Source organism: Aquarana catesbeiana, linkage group LG03 (assembly GCF_042186555.1).
Source record: "Aquarana catesbeiana isolate 2022-GZ linkage group LG03, ASM4218655v1, whole genome shotgun sequence".
In the NCBI taxonomy this organism is placed as follows: Eukaryota; Metazoa; Chordata; class Amphibia; order Anura; family Ranidae; genus Aquarana; species Aquarana catesbeiana.
Window position 1 is genome coordinate 475,219,880 of NC_133326.1, and position 26,609 is coordinate 475,246,488.

The window sequence follows — 26,609 nt, forward strand, 5'->3', positions numbered from 1 at the left end:
GGTTTTAACCCCCCGCTAGCAGCCGAAAAAGGGTTAAAACCGCCCACAAAGCGCCGCTGCAGCAGTGCTATGCCGGTGGTATAGCTGCGCTGCCCCACTGATTTCAATGGGCAGGAGCGGAGTATACACCGCTCCAAAAATGCTGCTAGCAGGACTTTTTTCAGCGTCCTGCCAGCGCACCGCTCCAGTGTGAAAGCCCTCTGGGCTTTCACATTGGAGAGACTGCAGCAGCTGTTTCAGGGCGCTTTGCAGGCGTTATTTTTAGCGCTGTAGCCCCTGCAAAGCGCCCCAGTGTGAAAGGGGTCAAACTGGCACACACAGGAGAACGATTTCCTCTGAGAATGCCGGAGAAGGGAGCAGTGACATTTTTTCACTGCTTCATAAATGGACACCTTAATCCTGCTTGTCAAAAAACCATCATAATAATTTAGAGCTGTAACAAACAGGTTTGTATCTGCATCTCCTAGAAACACTTAAGGTCCATGCACACTAGGCGCCTGCAAAAATACCAGAACCTCTGGCAGAAAAAAGCAGCATAAAAAATGCTGCAAATGGCTTGAATTACACACGTGTTTATGTGCATTTGCCTTTATAATTGTTTTTTTCCAAAACATTTCCCTCTGCTCATTTTTCACAATAATCAATTTACACTTGAAAATACCGAACGTGCCTAAACGCCACTTTATGCATGCCATGCATTTTTTCTGCTCGAAAGCTCCCAAATGTGCATGGACGTATAGACTAACATAGAGTTGCTTCTACAGGCTGAAAGAAAAAAAATAACACACGCCTGTAAAAATAGGATTTTTATTACAGCTTACCTATAAAATCCTTTTCTTGGAGTACATCATGGGACACAGAGTCCCGCAAAAAAAAAAAAATTTAAAAGTCAGCAGCTACAAATATTGCAGCTGCTGACTTTTAAAATAAGGACACTTACCTGTCCCCGAATCCAGCGATGTCGGCACCCGAGACCGAATCGTCCCTCGGTCCTCGGGTGCTGCCGCCGCTATTCTCTGTGAGGGAGTCAGGAAGTGAAGTGCTGCGGCTTCACTTCCCGGTTCCCTACTGCGCATGCGCGAGTCGCGTTGCGCTTCCTAACTGGTCCCGCTGTCTCTGGGACCCGTGTGTGTCCCAGCAGACAGCGCGGTGGGGACGGGAAGAGGCATAGACTCCTGTGGGAGTCTATGGTGGAAGTGGGCGCAAATGCCTGTCGTAGACAGGTACCTGCACCCCCCTCCCCCCGAAAGGTGCCAAATGTGACACCGGAGGGGGGGGGGGGGTTTCCGAAAAGCGGAGGTTCAATTTTTGTGTGAACCTCCGCTTTAAGTAATTACTTAATGGGTTATAGGCCACCTTCAGGTGTTGACACTGGTTATACCCAATCAAGGAAGTTCACTCCCTATATAACCCCTCCTCCTTCCAGGAGCACATCAGTTTTTGTAGCAAAGCAATATACTTAATCCCAAAAGAGGGGCCTCTGTGTCCCATGATGTACTCCAAGAAAATTATTTTACAGGTAAGCTGTAATAAAAATCCTATTTTCTTTATCGTACATCATGGGACACAGAGCCTTAAGTGATTAATTAATAGGACATCTCATAGCAATGCTTCTCGAGGGGAGGGAGACACAACCCGCAGGGTACCCACAGACTTGAGGATTTATACTGCTGCTTGCAGCACACTGCGCCATTTGCTCATACCTCCTTACATCCACCTGATAAAATCTTGTGAATGTATGCACTGAAGACCAAGTTGCGGCTTTACAGATATGAGCCATGGAGGCCTGGTGACGCACTGCCCAAGAAGCACTAACCAACCTGGTAGAGTGCGCCTTAACTTGAAACAGGGGAATTTTACCCCTTAAATCATAAGTTTGAATTATCACTTGCCGAATCCACTTAGCGACAGTGGAATTCTTAGGACCCTCTGGCAGGATAAATAAGACACCAGTCTTACAAATCTGAGCAGTTGCCTTAAAATAGATTTTCACTATTCTCACCACATTAAGACAATGTAATGACTCTTCTTTCCTAGAACATGGTTTTGGAAAAAACGATGGCAGGAGAATATCTTGGTTCAAGTGAAACCTGAAACCACTTTTGATAAAAAAAAAGTCTGGACGGGGGCTTAACACGACTCTGTCCCCATGACAAATCAAATATGGCTCTTTACAAGAAAGAGCAGCCAATCCCAAAACCCTCCTTGCTGAGGATATAGCAACCAAAAATACCAACTTTCTTGTCAGAAGGATTAGGGGAATATGTTGTATTGGTTCAAATGGCTGTTTTTTGTAACACAGACAAAACTAAGTTCAAGTCCCAAGGGTTCAAGGGAGGTTTGATGGAATAAGCCACGTCACCCCTTGTATAAAACCCCAGACTAAAGAATGAGTAGCAAGTGGTCTTTTGAAATAAGACTGATAAATCTGAGACTTGGCCTTTAATAGTACTCAAGGCCAATTTCGTTTCTACCCCTAATTGTAGAAAGGCAAGAATTCTGCCTATGATATATCTCCGAGGGTGTCAACGCATGGATTCACACCAGGAGACATAAGCCCTCCAGATATAGATATCTAGTTCTGGAAGCTGGCTTCCTTGCACTAATCAGAGTAGAGATAACTGACCCGGAAAGCCCACGTTTCTTCAGAATGTGGGTTTCAATAGCCAAGCCGTTAAATTTAGAAACTGTAAGGTAGGATGGAATATCGGTCCCTGTGAGAGCAGATCTGGCTGTAGTGGGAGGGACCATGGGCCTCCACTGCCATCTTTACGATTTCTGCATACCATGACCTTCTGGGCCATGCTGGTGCCACCAGAATTACCGGCTTTCTTTCCAGCTTGATCCTGCAAAGAGATCGAGGCAGCAACTGAATAGGGGGGAATGCATAGATCAGTGAGAACTGATCCCATGGGGTCACCAACGCATCTGTTCCGCATGCGAATGGATCCCTTGTTCTGGCCACAAAGTTGACTAACGTCATGTTGAACCAGGACGCCCCATCTTTGGCAAACAGCCTGAAATATGTCAGGGTGAAGAGACCATTCCGTTGGGAATAACTGCTGGCGACTCAAGTAGTCCGCCTGCCAATTCTCTACTCCTGTAATGAAGAACGCCGATAGGCACGGAACATTCTTTTCTGCCCAAGTTAGAATATGGTTCACCTCTCTCTGCACTGAGAGACTTTCGGTGCCCCCTTGGTGATTGATATAGGCCACAGCTGTGGCATTGTCGGATTGAATTCTGACAGGACAATCCCGTAACCTGAAAGTCCAGGTCTTTAGAGCCAGATGTACTGCCCGAATCTCTAGGATATTGATGAACAAGGTTCTTTTCGGTTCTTGACCACTGTCCCTGCACAGTTGTCTTTTCTAGTACTGCTCCCCAGCCTGAAAGGCTGGCATCCGTCGTTATCACTTTCCAGATGACCGGTCTGAAGGATTTTCCTTTCAGCAGATTCTGGGTTAGTAACCACCAAGTGAGGCTTTGGGACACTCTTGGGGACAGCTGCATTGGCAAGTCTAAAGCTTGAATTGTTTTGTTCCAAGCAGACAGGATACTGTTTTGCAACAGTCTTAAATTAAACTGGGCATAGGGAACTGCTTCGAATGAAGCCACTATGGTTCCTAGCAACCTCATGCAAACGCGAATGGAGGGATCACCATTTGACCTGAACATCCGCACCAACTCTCTTATGAAGTTGATCTTTGCCTGAGGCAAGAACACAGTTTCCTGGGCTGTGTCTATGATCAGACCCAAGTACTCCAGCTTTTTTAGCGGTATTAAGGAAGATTTCTCTAGGTTAGGTGTGTACTCTTTGCTCCAAATGAGCCACCGACTGATCTATTAGTAATAGATCGTCTAGGTATGTTACAACTGTTATGCCCTGTGCCTTTAACCTCTTGGAATCCGTGCTATAGCCGAATGATGGCCACATCACTTACCTGAATTTTCGGGAGGCCGTCATATGACGGCCTCCCCTGTGCACGTGCCCTGCAGGTCGCGCGATGTGCGCTGTGATCACTGAGTCTCTGAGACTCGGGTGATCACCGATCCGAGTAAGGGGCCGGTCCCAGGCCCTTAACATGTGATCAGCTGTCAGCCACGGCTGTCCCCCTAACCCTCTGGTCCCATCAAGGGGAGAAGAAAACATTTTTGCAGATTTCTTTTACCTTGCAAAGTCTCCCTCCACATGCTGCTGCAATCAGACATGGACTGAGCTTACAGTGAAGACAACAGAGTAAGGTATGTGCATAGACTCCCTCTAGTGGAGAATTAAGGCATGACAACATTTTTTCCCTAATGGAAGAAATACATAGATGTTTTTAATACCTAAGTTTCTTTCCCTTACCTTATCCTCGCTGCAGGATTTGCTGAATTAACACACAATCCAACCTTCACCCAATACGTTGGGTTGCGTAGCAAACCTTCAAGGACTGGGTCCCTAAAACAGGGTTCCAACTGCCTTGGACCTGTAAAGAGCACCCCAACAGGAAGTTTAGGTAATGTAACAAGACCTAAGCCCTGGGTTCCTGCCCTACAAAGAGAGGCATTAATACAGGCAAAACCTCGTGCTTCGGATACGAGGTCCCAGGTACCATCCCTTTAGGCCTCAATGGCACTTTGGATGGATCTGGTCTTTATGGAGGCTATTTAAATCCAGCATGGATCCCTCCAGTGGAGCTCCTCAGAGCACATCTTCACTCGTGACCAACACCTTAGACACTGGCGAAAAAAACTGATGTGCTCCTGGAAGGAGGAGGGGTTATATTGGGAGTGAACTTCCTTGATTGGGTATAACCAGTGTCAACACCTGAAGCTGGCCTATAACCCATTAAGTAATTACTTAAGGCTCTGTGTCCCATGATGTACGATAAAGAAAGCAGCATTTTTTATGCCCAGTGTAATTGACACCTAATACACAGAAGGACTGACATAGACAGAAGGTACACATATTGTGGATTAAAACGGACCTTCACTTTTTTTATTACTCCAGCACACCCGCCTGTCTCCATTCTCGCCTAGGTGAGCTTGTCGTGTCTCTCCTCTTGAAGCTCCCTGGGATATGCATGTAAGATATCCCAAGAGGCACTGGCTTCCAGACAGAGGAGAGCAGACTTTTCACTGCATCATCAGGGGACAAACTGTAAGAACCCATAAGAGGCAGCCAGCTTCTGATGAGGAAAGTAAGAAAAATGGTGGCATGGGACCAGGTATGCAGTGGCGGAGTGGCAAATTGAACAATGCTGGTTTCGTTGGATGTGTGGGTATGTTAATTCAAGCTGTGGAAAAAAAACATGGGGGTGGGTGGGGTGGTGAAGCTCTTCTTTGAGGTTTCAATGGAGATCTCACAATCATTTTTTGTTCAAAGTGTGGTACCCATGGCAACCATAGCAGTCAGATTTTGGTTTATTGAAGTCAGTTAGCTACAATGTGATTGGTTGCTATATGTTACTTCAGTTTTCTATATGGCTCTTCACTTTCCTGAAGTATGCTCAGCTCAAACCCTACTTTTTGTGGCTCCACCACAATGATAAAAATGATCATATCAGATTAGGTTGATTAATTCATACAGAACAACTTGACACATTTAAAATAAATAATGACAGTGATACAACAAAATGCTTTCACCATTTTTATTGTGTAAATTCTTAACCGAATTGGACAAAAAAAAATACAGAAATAAACTGAATCCATATCGAGCAACATAGAAAAGTGTACTAACAAAGAGGAGAAAATACCAAACTAACCAATGAATTAACAGCTATGAAACCAACTGATGGCTGGATTATGTGCTGCATCTTCGTCACTGTAAAGTTTAGATTAGATTGAAAAGACAGGTTGACTAAATTAGAAGCACATCAAATTGTTGTTAAAACATCCAGTTTGTAAAGAAAAGGATCAATACTTACCTGTCCCATGACATTAAAGGAGTTATAAAGGCAGAAGTTTTTTTTTTTTATCTTAATGCATTCTGTGCATTAAGATAAAAAACCTTCTTTGTGTAGCAGCCTCCCCAGCACCCCCTAATTACTTACCTGAGCCCCTTCTCTCTTCAGCGATGTCCATGAGTGTCTTAGCCATCCGGGACACTCGTAAACCATATAACCATAACCACTTAAGCCACACAGAAGCGGCGCCATTGGTTTATGCGGCTGTCAATCAAAATCAGTCAGCCAATCTGGGGCGGGGCCAGGTCGGGGCTCCATGTCTCAATGAACACAGAGAGCTATGACTCAGCTCGGGTACTCCCATAGCAAGCTGCTTGCTGTGGGGGCAATCGACAGGAGGGAGGGGCCAGGAGCAGTGAAGAGGGACCTGAGAAGAAGAGGATCCAGGCTGCTCTATGCAAATTCACTGCACAGTGGAGGTAAGTATAACATGTTTGTTATTAGAAAAAAAAGAGACTTTACAATCACTTGCTTTGCAATTGTATACACTATATTATTTTTTTTATTTGTTCATTTTTTTTCCCCACGAAACTGGCATTGCCCTCTAAGCTGGCTATACACAGCTTAGGCAGACCATACCTGCATAGAATTTTGAAATAATTTTCTTTCGAAAATCTTATCTAAGAATTTTAGTTCGAATTTCGCACCATTAGTGGGCTGCAGCAACAGCCGATTTTCATGCGGCCATCGAATCAGTAATCAGGCATATTGGAATTTTTTGAAAAACAAATGATTTTCTAATTGATGATGGGAGAATCGTGCGAGAAATGTAATCGAAAAAGAAACGCGCATGTGCAAGAAAAGAAAATTCCCTGAAAGAATAGAAGATTCCCAGCCTCGAAAATTCTTTTTTGTAGCAACAGGAGGTGAAATTGAAAGCTTGGTTGGTTGAATTTCGAAATCAATGGTGGCATCATCAGATCATAATATACACAAAATTTCTGATTTTCAAAAGAAAATTCTTTCAAAATTCGACCATGTATTGCCAGCCTTAAACGTCATCCAATTCCTGTTAAACTGGCCAAAATTCGGGCCATGGGTAGCTCTGTTGCCACAGCCAAGCTCTAAAAATTTTTAATGGAAAATCAAAGGAGATTGGTGGCAAATTGTCAAATGAACGCATCCTATCAGATGCAGACACTGGGTATTCAAGCAGCTGCGTGTGTCATAGCTGCTTGAATAGTCAGCAGCGGAGATTCCTCCATACATGCTGTTTGGTGTAGATGGAGGGATCTATTAGGTTTCTCTTGTTTAGCCCATGGGCTGAAATCTATTGCCCTGTACACACGATCGGACATTGATCGGACATTCCGACAACAAAATCCATGGATTTTTTCCGATGGATGTTGGCTCAAACTTGTCTTGCATACACATGGTCGCACAAAGTTGTCGGAAAATCCAATCGTTCTGAACGCGGTGACGTAAAACACGTACGTCTGGACTATAAACGGGGAAGTAGCCAATAGCTTTCGTCTCTTAATTTATTCTGAGCATGCGTGGCACTTTGTGCGTCAGATTTGTGTACACACGATTGAAATTTAACCGATCGGATTTTGTTGTCGGAAAATTTGATAGCCTGCTCTCAAACTTTGTGTGTCGGAAATTCCGACGGAAAAAGTCAGATGGAGCCCACACACAATCAGAATTTCCGACAACACAATCCGATCCCACTTTTTCCGTCAGAAAATCCGACCGTGTGTACAGGGCATAAATGTGTGTGACTAGCTATAGAAGTGTGTTGGATGCAAAAGGTTTTGATTGCACAGTTGCACTGGAATATTTTTCTGTTTCAGTAAGGCAAAGCAATTAGATATTCTGTAAAGGGCAGTGGCCTACAGCACTCAATAGGATTTCAGTTCTTACTGTAGTCAGCTAGTCTGAAAGTCTGAAAGATTTCAAAAGACTATATCTGATTGGCTGATATTAAAAAGCCTGTTTGAGTCTGTGTAAAAGATAATAATCTCTAGAACTGCAAGACCTGTGGGTAGGAAATAGGTGGGTATATTAATGTGCTTTATACTTTGTTTGATGCCTCTGATTTTGAGATCTAAAGCTGAAGCTTCTGACCATAAAAAAAATCATTTGAAACCAGAAAACTGTTGCAGACCTCAGAATCAAGGACATACAAAAAGAATGTGGCTTGTTGCACTCCCCCTGCCCTGGTACTCAGATCTGGAGATGCTGCAAGTTTCTTTAAAGTGGTACTCCAGCCAAAACTTTTTTGTTTTAGAGTGGGGAAGGGCTAGAACCTCTGCTCGTTATTTTGTTTCTTTTCTTTTGTTTTTTTAATCTTTGTCCTAAGATATCTTTCACATGTGAGGATCTGTTTTCAGACATCCGCTTGCTCAGCAGGGATCGATCCGTTGATCCCGTTGAGCCAGTGGATGACAAGTCCGTCTCTGCACACTGTGCAGAAACGGACCTGTCAGATCTCCGCTCTCCTCTATGACAGGCGGTTCGTTTTCATCTGATCTGATCCGCTAGACGGATGGAAAATAGGGTTTCCGTCTGTCTGGATTTAGCGGAGCGGATCAGGGCAGATCAGATGTCAGTGGACATGTCACCGCTGACATCCGTCGTTTCATAGAGATGTATGGCGCGTCCGTTCAGATCCGCCTGAAAAAACTGACAGGTGGATCTGCACGGTCCGCCCGTGTGAAAGGGGCCTTAGTGTGAAAAGAAATCACACCTTTGATAGTTGTCACTGGAACAGGGAGAGATTTTCCCTCTATTCCTAGTCTGCTGAGTTGTAAAACTGAAAGGTCTCCATTTCTATAATGGTGACAACACACACAGGGTTAACCCTTTGAGGACCAAGGGACGTATTTGTCCCATGTTTTTAATTGCCTGTATCATCTGATTAAGAACTTAAAATAATTTTTTTTTTGGTTTGAGTCAAAATATTAGTTCTTATCAACAAATGGATCTAGAATAATTCCTCCCCAAAAAATGACACAAGTGTGGAAATGGTTTTATTTATTGTTCAAATACATTCTTAAAGGGAAAAAATATAATTATTTTATATTGATGACGGTAATCTTATGGTCCTCAAAGGGTTAAATGTGTTTTTTTTTCACGAGGATACTGAGAAGCAATATTTTGGCTCACAGCTCTTGATTCGTGCAACTACTTTGGGTGCCATCATGAATTGCCTACCCACATTGAATCTGCTTCCTGTTTCTCCCATGGAGTTCTCACTGAGTCACACTTCCACAGCTCCCAGGTGAGACTCCCCCGGTAATCACAATTTGGAAATATTGTCATATCTATTCTTAGCTGATTTATACTATACATGTATCTACTACTGAAGAATTGAACAAAGAGTCACGAAAGGTATTTCATAACTTTTTAGACCAAGTGATGTCATCACTGGGTCCCTGTGCTTCTCTTGGCAATTTATACAAATCATTATGGGTGGGAGGGGCCAGCAGGGTTCTGTACACAGTGTTGTGAAAACACCACCCTGCCTCAGTGCTCCTCTCAAAAGCCCTCATCCCTGTTGCAAGCAGTGGCCTGACTCTTAGGAGGAAATATCAATATGACTTGATAAGGGGGGAGTGGCCACTTCTAGGCAGGCTATATTTCCATGCAGACTCCCTAAGAAACACCCACATGTGATGCAGAGACTCCATGATTAAAAGTACCAAAACCCAATTAATGAAAGGAGCGGACCAGGGATAGTAAAGTTGGGGAGCAAAGAGCTAAATGATGGTAATTGTCCTCCAGACAGGAAATGAGGCGGGATGTATCCTGTTCCAACTTCCAGTGCATGCTGAGTATACAATTTTACAGGAGAGGAGCCTGTACAACTATGCAATATTGAAGGGCAGGTATAAAAGTAACATGGTGGGTCTGTTATGTGCAGGAGTTATGTCTCCTTTATATCACTGGTCAGCAGAAATCCAGAAGGGACAACTGTATAATGTATGACTTTGCCATGCTTTTGTATATAAGACATGGCCTTCTGGGATATATCAATTACCATTCCAAGATAGTCTTCCTGGTACATAGTATTCAATAAGGCCCCTTTCACAAGGACCTGATCCAGTTTTTCTCAGTAGATGATCAGTCCGTTGTGAGCTGAGCGGAGCAGCCGGATGACAGGTTTGCATAAGTGGAGCGGATACGGACCCAGTCCACTCTGCTCTATGGGCATTCAAATGTAAATGCACTGGCTGTCCAATTACACCCGACTACCCTCCTATCCGATCCGACCAGATGGAGGGGTACAGATCCCATTTGTTTTTCCAGATTGGAATCGGAGGGTCCAATCAGGATCACTCGAAAAACAGACAGGCGAACTGATAGGACCTCTCCTGTGAATAAAATCAATTTTAAGGGAAACTGTAGTGTATTTTCAGTATGCCCACATTATTACATTTTTCCCTGTTCTACATTCTGATCACTATATTCCATATACAGATTTTTACATTCTCCTATTAGTGGTCAGGTACAATTTAGGTATAATGAAGATAAGCAAATTTTTGTTTATCTTGTCCTGGGATATACACAGCTCTGGTAGACATCAGAGTCATGCTGGTGACCTGAGTTTTCTCCGCTGCAGTTAAGACATTTAGCTAGGTCACCTTCATGCCCCAGCCTGTGATTTGCCTGTGAAGAACAGCAGCAGACTGAAGAGTTAATATCTGTTCTTTTTTCATCTATGCGAATGTGCGTTGTATATTTTAACATTCGGCATACCTGATTGGCTTCCCCTCCCTCTGAGTGCTACTATTCAGGGAGTTACCATTGGCGGATGTAAGGATAAATCCAAGTACCTAAACTGGGTGCATTTAAACATACATATACTATTTTTTTTTAATGAATTGCTTTTATATCTGCCTGGAGTTCAGGTATACAATTACAGAGAATCTATTCTGTGAGATCAAGTTAGGCCTGAGCTTTGTTTTGGCACTGAGAAAGGGGAGCAGTAAAATGCTTCATTCACATCATGTACAGAGACGTGAACTTTTCTACATGTGTTTTGCAATGTCACAAAGAAAGCAATTGTTCTCTATGTGTCCTGTTCACATCACAACACTGGTATCATCACGTGCAGATTCTTTTATCTGCACAGGAATCTGCAACATGTGTGCAGTTTTCTGCGCAGAAAAAAAACCCTGACATGACAATAACACTGTGGTGTGAACAGGGCAGAAAAGAAGGTGATGCCAGAGGATGAGGTGTCTATCTGTGCATAAACAAAGGACATGAAAACTGATGTCAAAGTGCAAAAAAACTCACTGAAACATGCATGAAAACTGATGTAAACTTGTGTCTCTGCAGGTGAAATCTGCACGTTTTTTCCAACAGTGTTTATGCATATATGGTGCACAGTGAGTATATGTAATAGAGCTGCACGATTCTGGCTAAAATGAGAACCACAATTTTTTTTGCTTAGAATAAGAGCCGGTTCACACGGGGGCGACTTGTCAGGAGACCTAGCCGCCTGACAAGTCGCCTCCCGTTCTGTACAATGGAACCGTTCTAATCGGAGCGACGAAAGGTTCCTGTACTACTTTGGGGGCGACTTGCATAGACTTCTATACAGAAGTCGTCTTGCAAGTCACTCCGGCAGTCGTGTGCAGGTCGCCTCAGTGAGGCGACCTGCAAGTTGTGCCGCGTCTAGTGTGAACCGGCACTAAAGTTCACAATTCTCGTGGCGTAAAATCAACTTTCACATTATACAAAAAACTGGGCTAACTTTACTTTTTTTTTCATTGAAGTATATTTTTTTCCCCAAAAAATGCGTTTGAAAGACCGCTGCGCAAATACAGTGTGACATAAAATATTGCAACAACGGCCATTTTATTCTCTAGGGTCTCTGCTTAACTTGTAAGCCACGAATGTCAGAAAAAGGTTTGGCCTTTAAGTGGTTAAACTGACCTCATTTACAGACAGAAGTTCATTCCTTTGATCTAAAAGTTAGGAGAGATACAATGTATCTCTTCTCTTCTCTATCTCCCAGCACTGAAGAATGTTGATAAAAAAAAAAAAGCTGGCAATGTTTGACAGCTCTGAGAAGCTCTGCACTTGTCACATAGAATCGAGGAAATGTTGGGTTAAGATTGTGAGGGGGTTGACAGTTCTAATATGTAATACTTACAAACTACATAAAGAAAGATTTTTTAAATTCACACTCGTTGATAACAATACTACATTACGCTTATCACATTCACATATTTATCTTAAAAAAACTCTCAAAAAAGGCTATAGTTTCCCTTTAATAATGACAAAAAGATGGCAAAGTGCTAAACAAAAGAACAAGCATTTACAAATTATTTCTGAATATTTCAAATAAAAATATTTTACAAAGCTGTATCTTCCCTCAAGAAAGGCTACAAAAATATAAAAAAATAATTCTTAATATGTTAAAACAAGTGCTCTAAAAATAGTATTAAATGACTCCCCACTATCCAGTAGTGGTAGCATAATTATACAACTTAGCTATTGAATACGTTCTTGTAATATGCTTTTATGATATTGCTTTATTTACTTGATTTTACTAAACATCATATATTTTACAGTGACAGCTACTTAAAGTGTTAGCAAATAAAGACTCCGCCTGGTGTTTTTGGGTATGGAGGAGCATATGACCTCCTCCTAGAATGCAGTGCTCGGGCGTGAGTGGCTTTTAACTAGGCTGATCACATGAAGAGGAGGACGTCATCAACCTTGTGTAAGTAGCAACACCATCTAGCATGAAGCCTACAAGGATTTGACTTTCAGAGGAATGGAGCAGTGGGAAAGTAAAAGTGGGTCCATAGGGTAGACAAGCAAGAATAGGCCGTCAAAGGCAATAAGGAAAACATAGGAAACAAAAAGAATTCATACTTTACTGATCTGAATACAGTAAGCATGTCATCATATCAGTATCATATTATAAAGTGTCACAGGAATGGTCTTTCCACAGTAATGAACACTACTAATAGGCCCAAACTGAGAACAGGAGCACACTGTAGTCTGTAATTCTATCACCAATAACCAATGCCTTTCGGACAGCTTTTATTTTCACAAATGAGGGATGGCACCAAAGGACTTTCTATGATGTTCTTCATCGGCCTTTCTCAACCATTTTAACATTTGGGAACCCTTGAATTAATGTTCTGGAGAACCACTGTTTTATCTACAGCTCATAGTACAATAATATGAAAGTCCATGGGCAAAATGCTCCCTACATTTATGTTCACTAGGAAAATATCCCCCCCCCCTAAAGCTGGCCCTACACTAGTAAAAATCACAGATTCCATTCTATATAGGGCGGATGGATGAAACTCCCAGAATTGCCCACAATTTGCTCATTGTATGGCCAACTTTAGAGACAGCTAAAAAGATCCTTGGTGTACTTACACCAAGAATCTTTTTAGCTGTCTCTGAAGTTGGCCATACAATGATCAATCATGCTTTCTAGATAAGGTACCACTTGATAACTTATCTAGGAAGCATGATTGTCGATTACTCAAGGAACCCTCAGACATTTCTGGAGGAACCTAGGGATTACAGGGAACCCTGGTTGAGAAAGGCTGTTCTGCACTGTTATGCAGTCAAGCATGTTGCCTATAAATGAGCCATGACTATTTTGTAGACAGGTAAAAGCTCGTCAACCATTTATGTCTCCTCTTTTCCTTGATCCCCATTGGAGAAAAAAGGAGGCTACCAATGGTCTCCTCTCCTCCTGAAAATGTGAGCTACTTTCAAGTCACCCTGACCCTCTTACTTTAATACTTTTGAATAATAAACCTTTGACGGGTATTCAGATAACAACTTCCTACTTTTGTTGTCCATTCTTGATCTACATGCTTGTTCCAGATCAGCGACTAAAAGCTAGTGGATTGCATGGTAGCATGGCAAGTAGCATTTTGAGATGATCAGTAACAGCTGAGCCCATATGCCTCTTATGACAGGTCTATTTCAGCTCAGAATGCTGTTTCCACACTCACATCATAGGCCTCATATACAGATACATATTAAGTAAGAACAGTTATGATTCATATAACTACTGTCACAGTTTTAACTGTTAAATTGGGCGAGGGCGTGAAAATGCAAGCTTTAGGGCTCGTTCACACCATACGTGCATGAAAACTCATGGGACCTGATGTGAAAACAGCACACATTTCACTTGCAGAGACATCAGTTAACCTCAGTTTTTATGCACGTTGTCATTCGTTTTTATGCACGTTGACATCAGTTTTCATGCATGTCAGTCATGTGCCCTATTCACACCAATGTTGATGTCACGTCAGTTTTTTTTTTCCTGTGCAGAAAACTGCATACATGTTGCAGATTCCTGCGCAGAAAAAAAATCCACACATTGCGGTGTGAACAGGGCACATAGAGAGCAATTTCTTTTTGTGCCCTTGCAGTACATGTGCTGAAAGACTGATACCTCTGCACCATGGTGTGAATGAGGCCATAAGGTTACCCCCCAGTATAAGATAGATTTTTCTTGTCAAGCAAGCTTTCATCAGCATGATTTGCAGATCACTTTGTATTGACGTGATAGAACAGTGAAAAGATTTTATAAATCTACATTAATATTTGTGTAGTATTGCTTGTAATTTAGTGCCCATTCACACTTCTGTGTTACCACAATGCAGTGTATACAGTAGTGGCGACACAGTGGCACTGCAGCACACTACAAAGTACATGTTGCAAGCAGTGTGGTGCACTGTGTTAACGATAAAATAAAAGTCAGGTCTGTTTTTTTTTAGTGTGTTAAGGTGTGCTGCCAGCTCATTAAAAATAAATGGGCTACCTTAAAGTGGGAGTAAACTCCCATGTATGAAGTAAGCCTATAAAAAGACTTACCTATAGGTACAGTAAATATCTCCTAAATGTGCAAATAGGAGATATTTACTTTAGATGCAGCTGGTGACATCACTGATGCATGTGCTCCGAAGGAACAACATACCCGTGCTGTTCCTTCAGAGCCATGCCATTAATAGCGACTCCTGCGCATGCGTCATTGCTGGCTCGGCTATTCATATTGCAGAGGCCCGCGAACCCAGAAAGAAGACCGGGTGAAGATGGACGCGCCTTCAGCTGTAACATCGTCTGTCATAATGTGCTAGGAAGCGAATCATACTAGCACAATATAACCTAAACTGCCTGGAGCCCTTTTTTTTTTTTTTTTTGATGCAGTTTACTACCGCTTTAAAGCGCTTTAACACATGATAATATATTCAATCAAAACATTGCAATGCATAGTCTGAATAGGCCCTCAAGGCCATAAAAACAAATACTAACAACATTATAAAGGTAGTTTCAGATTTCACTAAAAAGAAGGAAAACCTCTGCACCTACTGGCTATGTGGGTTGGGTGAGGTCTCCATCCTCTGTACCCCAGCAGATCCACTGTTTACAGTGATAAGAAATGTAGCTACAAGGTATCTAAATCCTAATTGCCAAGCGCCTCCCTTTTTGCAGTATAATTCCCCCATTTTGGAAACTGTTTGCCACACTTAGTCAGTGTAACCCAAAACCCATTGCTGTAAAGCTGAAAAGGACCACACCACCATTACACATCACCGGGTAAATGCAGAGGATTTCCGGGGTCCTGTTACGATAGGAACTTCAATAACGTCCCTTAGGGACAGAGTATGCTACACTTAAGAACACATTTTGCAGACAGCTGTAGGAACCCTGCAAGCGGTAACATTAAAAAAAAAGGAAATTAGAACATGCACACCAAATAAGACGTTCGGTATTTTCAGATGTAAAATGATTTAGACTTTCTGTCCCTCAACATTATGAAAAGTTTCATCATTTACCATCTTTAGCTTTGGAAATCCGATATTTTTGCTCAAGGTACTCATCACTTATATGAGATCCCAACAGCCTTGGCCTAACAAGGACTAAATGTTCATCCTGTATTGGCCTGAATATAGCTGCATTTGCCCTAAGTGCTGCTTCTAGAGACTCTTCTGTTAAAGTTGTATCCCAATTGTCTGAAAACGTGTTATGTAGATCAAGACTGTCCTCTACCGGAGGTAAGTCCTGCACTGGATCTGTCACATCATTTTCCTCTACTGTTACATTAGGAGAAACTTTCCACCCCGGTGAACACACCATATAACTATTCTCCTCTGCTCTGGAAACAGGGCTTTTCATAATAGTAATTTTAGAAGATTTCTTCTGCATAAATGGCAACCTAGGCAAAAGCTGGCTGGCTAATTTTTTCGGCGGAGTTCGTGCAATGCTCTCAATTGGCTTTTCATAATTAGGTGAACTCTTTGATTTAGAAGGTATTGATTTATTTCCCAATGTTTGTGGTCTTGGTGAGACAGTATTTGTAGTTGTGTCATTCTGCTTTGCTCTTGCTGAAGGAGTTTTTTTGATCACTTTTGAAAGCGATATGGTGGAGGTGTTTGCAGGCCTTGTTACTTCAGCATTCCCTAGTGGCCTTGGCACAGTAACACTTTGCTGTGAGTTTTTTGTACTTGACACAACATTCCTGCATTTAGCTGTTTGGGAACCAGTGTTTCCTGTTTGCTTTGGCCTCTGGAAAGTTATGCTTCCTGTAGATTTCTGTATTGATAATCCATATTTTTCTGCTGGTTTCTGCTTCAGTGAAAACTTGCTTCCCTTTGCTTTTGTCCTTTCAGCAGGGCATTGTTCTGCTTCTATTGGCTGGGGTGATAAATCATTTTTTGTAACTTTTACTTTTTGTGTGGCTGAAATCCCTATACATTTTGTCCTTGGCACCCATCCAGCTGGCTTTATTTTTGGTTTGGCAGTAATTTCAAGAGGTCCTTGATGTGAGAGAGCACCGTCTCCAACTTTTGATTTTGGTGTAGGAAGACCACTTACCGCTTTTCTGGGTGAAGGAATAATCGAAGCAGTCTTTCCAACAAATGATTTTTTGAGGGTCGAAGATGGTGACATTCCCATTGGAGATGGTCTTTTTGATTCACAATTATCAGTAACATTTGCTATATTTTTCTCATGTACATCCCGAGCTACATCCAAGCATGTAGTAGAAATCGGTTTAAGTGCACTTGCATGCATTGTAAGAGCATTCTTTGTAACTGGGAGCCTTGCGGGAATGGTATACGTCATCAGAAATGATTTCTGAGATGGAACACTTCCTGATTGTGTATTAGAAGTACTTGCATTTCCAACTGGTGTTGGCCTGTGTGACATATCTTTCGCTGTCAGGTTAGATCCCGTGGAACCAATTTTGACATCAGCTCCAGATCTGTTTTTTGTAACAGACCTTTGTCTCTGCAGTGATGCGTTTCCTATTACATCCTGACGTCCTGTCCTTTTCTTTGTTTGCTTTGCAGATGCAGGATTTGTTATAGAAGAGACATCATTCTTTGTTGTGTCTGCCACTTCTGGAGGTGAACTCTTCCCACGGGGCAGCAATGGAGAAGCAGAATGTCCAATCGGAGAAGGACGTGGAAAAGCCGCATGTCCTGTTCGTGAAAGTCTTGGTGATCCAGAATCTCCTACTGGATTTGGCCTTAGAGAGGCAGTTGAAAATGTAACAGGTATAATGCTTTTTTTCTGGTTGGATGGAGGATGAGCTTGATAGCCAGCTGGCACCTGTCTTGCTTGGGCAGATGTCTTCACTCTGGAAGCAGTTGGTGATGCTGAAATTCCTACAGGTGCAGGCCTTGATGAAACTCCATCTTGTATCCATGCTGAAGTCGGTGAAGGCGTGTTCCTCATTTGGGCTGGTTTTAGAGTTGAATTCCTCATCGGTGGTGATCTAAATGAAGCAGCCACTAATCAGGTTTAAATGCTAGTCAAACTATGCATCCACCCTGCTCATGCTGCAGCAGTATCTATTATCCATGCATGTAATGGTAGAGCAGACTCTACAAAAACTAAAATTTTTCTGCATCAGATAAAATGAGCCTGTGGATTTTGCTCCCCTGAAAGCAAGCATTGCCTGGCTGTAGCTATTGCATTTAATGCGTTATGTAAAGTCATTATTATAATTTCAGCAAGGTCAAGACTTCCTTCAATTGTCTGAATCCAGCTGTAAAGTAATCTCCACCCTTTCCTCAACCACTGGCTCCAGGAAACTCTCTTAGACTTCCATGGTTGGCTCCCTCTATGTACTTATCTGTAATAACCCAGAGTTCCCACTACTATGATCTGAGCACACACATATTAACCGCTTCCTAGCCAGCTTTTATGCCATCACTTTTATATGTATTGCCCTACCAAAAATAATAGCTATAACATCAACAATACCACCAAAATACTATGCCATGTGTTCTGCTTTACCTAGCCAAAATGAAGCTTACAAAACCAGTGGTCCTCCAGGTGATCAAGAACTTGAAGTACCAACATATCCTGCCAACAAGGCACGGCATGCTGGGATGTTTAGTTCTCAAACCAGCGGAAGAGCTGTGAGTTGTTCAGGACTTGTGTAAATTATTCTTTTACTCACATATGTCTTAAAAACAAATTTACACAAAGGGTTATTCTAAAGAACCAGCACTAGCACATAAGTTTTTCTACACCAAAAAGTATTTCTTCTGGCACTTTGGTTTGTATTCATTTTAAAACCTCCTACCCATTTTAGGATCTAACGCTTTTATATAGACAGCTGCAGCATATATCTTCTCTACATTAATATGAACACACTGTGTTTAAACTACATATTCATGTAAAATACAGATTTGAAGCAATGGTCTTCAGTTGTTTAGAACAAAGTGATCTATACATTTCCTGACAGTCAAGAAAAATAAATATTTTTATGTCCAATTTCTTTTTTTTAACTGATAAAATTATTTTACCTGTTTAAGATCTTGACCTTATTAAGAAACTTTGCAAGTTTTTTTCCCCAAGGTTTTAATTGTATTTCCAATTAAAGGTGAAATTATGTTTTTTTAAACCTTAATAAACGTAGCAAGTTTAATTGCACTTATATTTGTCACAAGTCCATAATATAATTGGAAGCTACATTTAGTACATAGATCATGCTATGGCAATGCATGTAATGCTTCTAAGAATATTGGAAAAAATAAAACTTTTAAGGTTTATGCATTATAAAAACAAATAAGGTAAGAGATGTAACAAAATATACTTACTTTCGTTCTTGTGTTGATGTTGTTTCTTGATTAATCATGTCAAAAGGGTTTATATGTATTTGTGGGGCTTCAGAGTCTGGGGCACAGCTGACACAGCCAGTCCTGGAACCAAACCCAGAATAGATTTCATTGGATATCATTGTTAGTGTTTCCTGTGGAGAAGAAGGATTGGTTGAAAAGGAGGTGACTTCCTCTTCATTTCCAGCAAAGGAAGACAGGCTCGATAACGGGGAACGCTGCATAGTATCCGCTTCCATCTGAGTCTTGTGTTGCTGGTAAGAGGATCCAGGCTGTAGACTTTCTTTGTTCTGACGCATAGGCAGAGAAGGAATGGGATGCAATGGTTTCCCAGCCTCAGCGGATGTATTCTTAGGAATCCCAGCCTCCAGCTCCACCCCTCCTGGCTTCGACTCCATACATGAATTACAGTTCTCTGTATCTAAGCTGTTTCCCCTTGGAACAACTGTTTCCTGCAGAGAAGACCTTCTAGCAACACTTGAATAACCGTCTAAAGAAACAGGTGATTGTAAGGCATGTATGCTAGCTGCTGCTGTAGCATTTGCATTGTATTTATTAAATACTGTCCTAGGTTTCGGTACTGGTTTGACAGCCAACTCTAAATCACCAAATTTTTCCTTGCTGTTTTTTTTATTACTAACAGCATCATCTCTTTCAGATCTGTCGGAGTATTCCAGGGAATCGGTCTTCTCCATGTTGCATATAGTTGGTAATGAGTTTGATTCTCCAGAAACGTGTCGCAATCGACTCATTATTCTTTTTCTATGGCCTGTTGCTCCAACACCAATTTTCTGAAGAATGTCATTGTCAACGGAAAGAATATCTTTGACTCTATGGTACCCATGCTGCCTAAAGCTGTCCTGGTACCTCTCAAGATGGATGGCAGAGAGCCAATCTGCAATGTTCAGCTGTTCGTTGTCAGAGGAAGTCATAGCCACTGTGGCCCCCAATCATCTGCTTACCAAAGAAAGAGCCAGGTGACCATATTGGTGGGGGACAGCAGATGGATCTAGAAAAAAATAATAATTTAGACATTAAGCACATTAAGTAAAACAAATTTAACACATTGGAGTTGATTCACTAAAACTGGGGAGTGCAATATTTGGTGCAACTCTGCATAGAAACCAATCAGCTTCCAAGTTTTTTTGTCAAAGCTTAGCTGAACGAGCTGAAGTTAGAAGCTGGTTAGCTACCATGCAGAGTTGCACCACATATATGCACATACAAGGATTTATTTGGATAGCAAAATTTGGATATAGCTACAGAACTGTATTTAAGTATATAACAAGTGCAACACTCACAAACCCAGAACTAAAATGATAAAAATAAATAGTAATGAAAAATAATCCTATGAATCACCAAGATCTTACCCCTAACATTTCCCATCCATCCAAGTACTAACCAAGCCCAACCCTACTTAGCTTCCGAGATCAGATTGAGCACATTTAGGGTGGTGTGGCCATAGGCCTTACACCCCAAATGTCTAATGTTAACAGCAATATGTGTAATCAAAATACTATACAACATGGAATTACAGCATCAAAGATGGCCACCGTTCCTTCTAACATGCTCAGTAGCGTGTATCTGGGTCTGCCCTACCAGTTTCATCACAAATGACATTAAAACCCTAATAAATCAGTGCCTAGTGAAACAGTGTAAAAAGGGACAACACCAAGGTATCATTCTGTTTCTTGTTTCTTCTTGACAGGGCTGGACTTAAGAAATGAGACAGAGAGGGGCATCTGAGAGTACTTTCAAGACTCACGGTAGCTTAAAATACATGTAGCCACCTGGTCCCTGTTTTCTCTACATAGCCCTCCTTCATCCTAACATGGGACATGAGTGCAGGTCCCTCTTTTCCATGAATTTTTCATACAATATATAACTGACCCTACTTCCCTTCCAATCCCGTTCTCCCAATCTCCTCCTACCTCTTTTTTTTCTCCCTCTTCTCCTCCTTCTCTGTTTGTTGGTCTTCACTGTCACTTATCTCTTTTACATTTTAATCCATATTCTGCTTTAAAGTCCCTCCCCTCACATTCCTTTGGTTACTATTGCTGACCCACACAATTACCATCCCTATCTGTAGGATATATTTCTGGATATCAGCTGGCCATTTTGATGCCCACACAAACTTTGCACCAAGACCACCCTCTAGTTTTTTTCTCTACCGCAAAGCTTAGTGGGTCAAACTTACTACTTTTTACTACCCCCTTTCTATCCTCTTACCTACTTTACTGGAAAATACAAGACATATAGGCATTATATAATTACCTACCCACATTTTCTGTCAAGTGATTTATTCCATGCAGATGCGGTTCTTGTTTCCACCTGCATGCATCGACACTTGAGATGTCTGTATTGTACTTTTATTACTTTTAAATAAAGTTATTCTAGCTCTCTGCAGCCTCTTGAATAGTGGCCATATACAGTATAGAGAATCAATATTCTTTAAAAAAAAAGTACATTCTAGGTTAAAATAGAATGCCAATCAAAACTTTATATCTAGTTTTGAGTAGAGATCGGCTTGGGCATGTTCCTGGAAAGGATTAGGATCGTTGTCATTAAGTGTATTATTTTTTTTTATTTATCTGACCCTGCTGCCTCCTCTATTATACTGTGTGTTCCCCTGGTACATAGCCTTTCCAAAGGAATTAATAAAAGTTCTATGCAGAAGAAGAAGAGCCCGCCATGAGACCTCTAGAGCTACAGCTACAGTATGTGGCGCCCAACAGGCTAGACACTGAAGATCCCTGAGGGGGGCAGGTAAGTATAACACTTTTCTGACGTTTCTGTGGAAGAGGGTGAGTGTATAAAGCAAAACTGTAAAGCACCAGTCCTGTAATTTGAGAGAAAGAAGACTGCTTACGTCAATCTCACCTGCTGAACAAATAGGAGAGAAATTGAAGGAATAGTGAGTATATTATGCTGGGAGATCATTTGGAATGCTGATAGTAGGCCAGGTCTTATCCAACATTAGTACCTGACCTCACAGATGCTCTGTTGGCACAAATTCCCAGGGACACACTCCAAAATATTGCGGAACGCCTTCCTAGAAAAGTGGGGACTGTTACAGCTGTAGCTCTGGGTTCACACTGGTGCGATCCCAGACATTGCATGTCATTTGCACTGCATGCCTGTGCACATCACATGTGATGTCTGTGTAGTGCGAATTCCGCCATAGTTTGTATGGCTGAAGTCGCATTCAGACCAAAATGGTGCAGGACTCTTTTTGTCCGCACTGGAATCCATCCGATTTCACAGTTCGCATGCCACATTAACTTTATATTGACACCCACAGCGATTCGCAGACAGCAGTGTGATGCGGGAATCTGCACAGGAATCGATGTGGTTCCCGCATCACACCAGTGTGAACCCAGCCTAAAGGTGGGCCCAATTCTATAACTGCCCATGGTTTTGCAATGGGTGTCTAACAGCTCTGCAAATATCTGCAAACTTTTGGCAGTTAAGTTTATCTTTGTGTATGACGAATTTAGCTTTGCACGTCTATGTAAATAACACCAGTCTGAGGTGAGAGGGAGGGTTTGGCGCTAGTAACTGCTTGCCGACCAGCCACTGCAGCAGAATGGCACGGCTGGGCGAAATTACGTTACCTTAAGTCGCTTCGCCTTTTGGCCAATAGGGGCACGCCGGAGCCGATGCGAGTGCCCGGTGGGCGCGATCACCGCCAGGCACCTGCCATCGCTCGTGACAGAGCGAGAAGCGGGATCTGTGTGTGTAAACACACAAATCCCGGTTCTTTCAGGGGAGAGGACACAGATCATGTGTTCATACTTAGTATGAACACCGGTCTCTCTCTTCCCCTAGTCAATCCCATCCCCCCTACAGTTACAACACCTAGGGAACACAGTTAACCCCTTGATCGCCCCCTAGTGTTAACCCCTTTACTGCCAGTGACATTTATACAGTAATCAGTGCATTTTTATAGCACTGATCGCTGTATAATTGTCAGTGGTCCCATAAATGTGTCAAAAGTGTCCAATTTGTCCACCGCAATATCGCAGTCTCGATAAAAATCGCAGATCACTGCCATTGCTAGTAAAAAAATAATGATAATAAAAATGCCATAAATCTATCCTCTATTTTGTAGACGCTATAACTTTTGCGCAAACCAATTAATATACGCTTTTTGCAATTTTTTTTACCAGAAATAAATAGAAGAATACATATCGACCTAAACTGAGGAAAAAATGTGTTTTTTTTGAAAAAAATGTGGGATATTTATTATAGCAAAAAGTAAAAGATATTGTGTTTTTTTCAAAATTGTCGCTCTTCTTTTTTTTTATAGCGCAAAAAATCAAAACCGCAGAGGTGATCAAATACTACCAAAAGAAAGCTCTATTTGTGGGAAAAAATAATAAAAAAAGATTTATGTCCCCATTGAAAAGATTACTGAGGGAAAATTATGGCACAAAACCACTTTATGCTGAAATATTATTATTATTATTATACGAGATTTATATAGCGCCAACAGTTTACTCAGCGCTTTACAATGTATAAGGGGGACAACACAATTACAGTACAGTTCAATACAAAAGATACAGGAGGGCCCTGCTCGTAGAGCTTACATTCTAAAGGGAGGGGGTGGTGGTACAAAAGGTAATAGCTGCAAAGAATGATTTGATGGGGGTGGCTCAGGGACAGTTATATGGGTGTGGGATAGGCTTCCCTGAATAAATGAGTTTTCAGGGAAGCTCCTAAAGGTGGACAGGGTAGGGGCTGATCGGACATACTAGGGCAGGGAATTCCAGAGGATGGGAGAGGCTCTGGAGAAGTCCTGAAGGTGAGCATGGGAGGAGGTAACAAGGGAGCTAGAGAGCAGGAGTTCCTGGGAGGAGCGGCGGGGGCGATTTGGGCAATATCTGCAGATGAGGTTGGTGATGTAGATGGGGGCGATGTTGTGAATGGCCTTGTATGTGAAATATGATTTTTTTGTAATTAGACTGTGTTCTTGTGACACAAAGCACACTTCTCAAAGGGGAAGACAAAAAGAAACATCATGGAAAGTTCACATTTCTATAAATGAAAGAGAAGAGTTAAAGTGGTATTTAACAAAACACAAAAATTGAACATGTTGCAGCTCACTGTTTCTTAGATGCATTTGTTTTAAATAATTAAGGCTTTTTTTCCTTGTAGCGCCCTGGGGTTTAGTCAGAGTGCTCCTCACCAAATTTCTTGTCAGGAGTAGCTACTGTAGTTAATTACTAAGGATCCATTGATCGCCACGAAGAGACCAATCGCCTTTACCAGGAACCACAGTGAGTAACTGAAGCAAGTACCGGAGCAGTATTCTCACTGAATGGGCACGGTGGAGAATCGGGAAACTTCAGGCGGTAATCAAGTCAGGGATCCAACCAGCGGAGGTGACGTCTGCAGAGCAGCCTTGTGTGTCAAGCTAGGGAACGAGTCGGTCAGCAGGGGTGAAGCTTGAAGGTATCCGAAGTGCCAAGCTAGGGACCCAGCAGGGAAGCGTGGGTGACGCTTAAGGGAGATACCACAGCAAAAGCCTTAAGGAGCTCACGGGATTCAGAGTTAGTGAATCAGAGGGTCCAGTGAGAGACCAGGAGCTCAAGGGGCTGAAGAACTACAGGGAGAAGTTGTAGTACACCTGAGAGAACTGTTACTTTGAGTTGGGAACGGTAAGTACTGTTACCATAGGAGACAGCAATCCTGCATGTGCAGAAGTGGCACCTTGCTGGGGCCTTTCCTTGTACGGCTGTTCTCCTATTGAAATCTCGGAGTCTACCATTAGAAATTGCAACTACTTAAAGCGGGGTTCCACCCAAATTTTGAACAATATCTGTATGTATTCTCTTCCTTGCCTAGATGCTGACATGCCGTTTAAAAAAATTTAAATCGCCGTAATTACCTTTTATTTTTCTATTCTTCTTTGCACTTCCTGGTTCTCCTCCCGTGGGAGTAGGCGTGTTTCTAGCCTCTCCCAGACTCCGCACAGCCTCCTGGGAGCTAGTCTCAGGCTTCCCAGGATGCCACTGAGCATGTGCGGGAACGAGCTGTGAATGCTGGGAGCACAGCATTCACCACATCCAGGAAATAAATGCTTGTGGGCTTCAAATGCCCACAATGAAGATGGAAACCGCCTGCAGTGAATAATATAAGTTATTCTTTCCGACGAAATCTGACACAGGCGGACATATTACACACAATATGTGCGTATGTAATGCTGAGAAGAAAAGTTTGTGAATGAACTCAAAAAAAAAAAAAACGATAGATAGGTGGACCCCCGCTTTAAGGGCGTCCTGGCCCTAACCCTCTTTCCCCTACAAAATATAAAAAGGACTGTCAAAGAAATAAACCTCTTTTACATCCAAGAAGTGTCTGGTGCCCAATGACTTTTACCACCTTTGCACCCACCATGCCTCACAACCCACCATTTATTGATGTCAGTTATCTTTGGACTTGAAGGTTCTCATTAGACTGGAATAGGTCAGAGATTCTGCTACATCTTTATTTTCACAGATTTTATCCAGCCAGTAGGTGTATTATTTTTCAACTTACTTCACCAGGACAAACTATCCAGCAAACGTGAAAAAGTGTTAAGACAAACCATTTGAAGTGAAACTAAAGTCTAAATTAGAAAAATTAGGCTATTTATTAGAAAAGATGTGCCATGTCTCTTCTGCAATAAAATGAACTTACCTACCTGCTCACAGTCTTCTCTAAAATGTAAGCTGAGCTTTGCATGCGCAGCTCAGTTTACATTCCCAACACGATAGGATGACTGAACCTAAGCATATGCATGGCTGCTACATCATCCTGTGCAGGAGAAGAAGCTGGAGAGAAGATGCCAGTTAGGGACCTTGTGGACCTCAGATTGTTAGAGAGGAAGTAATATTGCAGACATTAGTTGCTTTAACACTGACAGTGGTATTTACAATGGTCAGCTTTTATTAATTTATGTAAAACCTTTGCCCCAGAAGGAAAAAAGTCCATCTAATTCTGCTAATTCATCTAACACTCTCCTCTCCCCAAATTCACAATTTTTCTGTCCAAAGATATCTCTGTTGCTCCTCTATCCAAAGTGGACTGAGTAAAGCCTAGTACACATGAGCCGAATGTTGGGTGGCACCGGCCAGTTCAATAGAAACTGGCCAACATTCGGCCCGTGTGTACTGGAGTCGGTCTGAAAGAAGAGGCCGGCTTCTGTCGAAGGGGCATGACCGAAAAGAGTCTGGCGATCAGCGCTCTCAGCCAATAGCTGAGAACACTGACTGGAGTGTTCTGGCTCGGGGGTGGAGGCGGCACCCCCCTGTCAGAACACAATAGAACAGCTCGGGAGATCATTGTACTAACGTTAGATACTTAGTACAGAGGCTCCTCCTGAACTGTCAGTTTTTTTCGTTGAGTCCTGCTGGGTTGAATAAAAAAAAAACTCCTGGTGTGTACCAGGCTTAAGTGTGTTACTGGCAGATCACCAGCAAGAAAAAGCCTAGAAAAATAAAATGAATGAAGCCACCAAATGTAAGCTGCAATATAATATATTATTTTTGGGGGGTTTAGTACCATTTTAAAAGTACAGCTGTATCCGAACAGCAGAGCAATGTTTCATTTA

The 26,609-nt window shown here is 42.1% G+C and overlaps 1 protein-coding gene across 6 annotated transcripts in view; it reads right to left on the reverse strand.

The window, feature by feature from the left end:
* ARAP3 (ArfGAP with RhoGAP domain, ankyrin repeat and PH domain 3) overlaps window positions 1-26,609 on the reverse strand; it is a 273,051-nt gene that overhangs the window by 155,722 nt on the left and 90,720 nt on the right. For all 6 annotated transcript variants that reach the window (XM_073621033.1, XM_073621032.1, XM_073621034.1 and 3 more), the window contains one exon: window positions 18,998-20,024. In XM_073621033.1, the coding sequence (XP_073477134.1) occupies window positions 18,998-19,947 (950 nt within the window). In that variant the 5' untranslated portion in view covers window positions 19,948-20,024. The remainder of the gene's footprint in view (window positions 1-18,997; window positions 20,025-26,609) is intronic.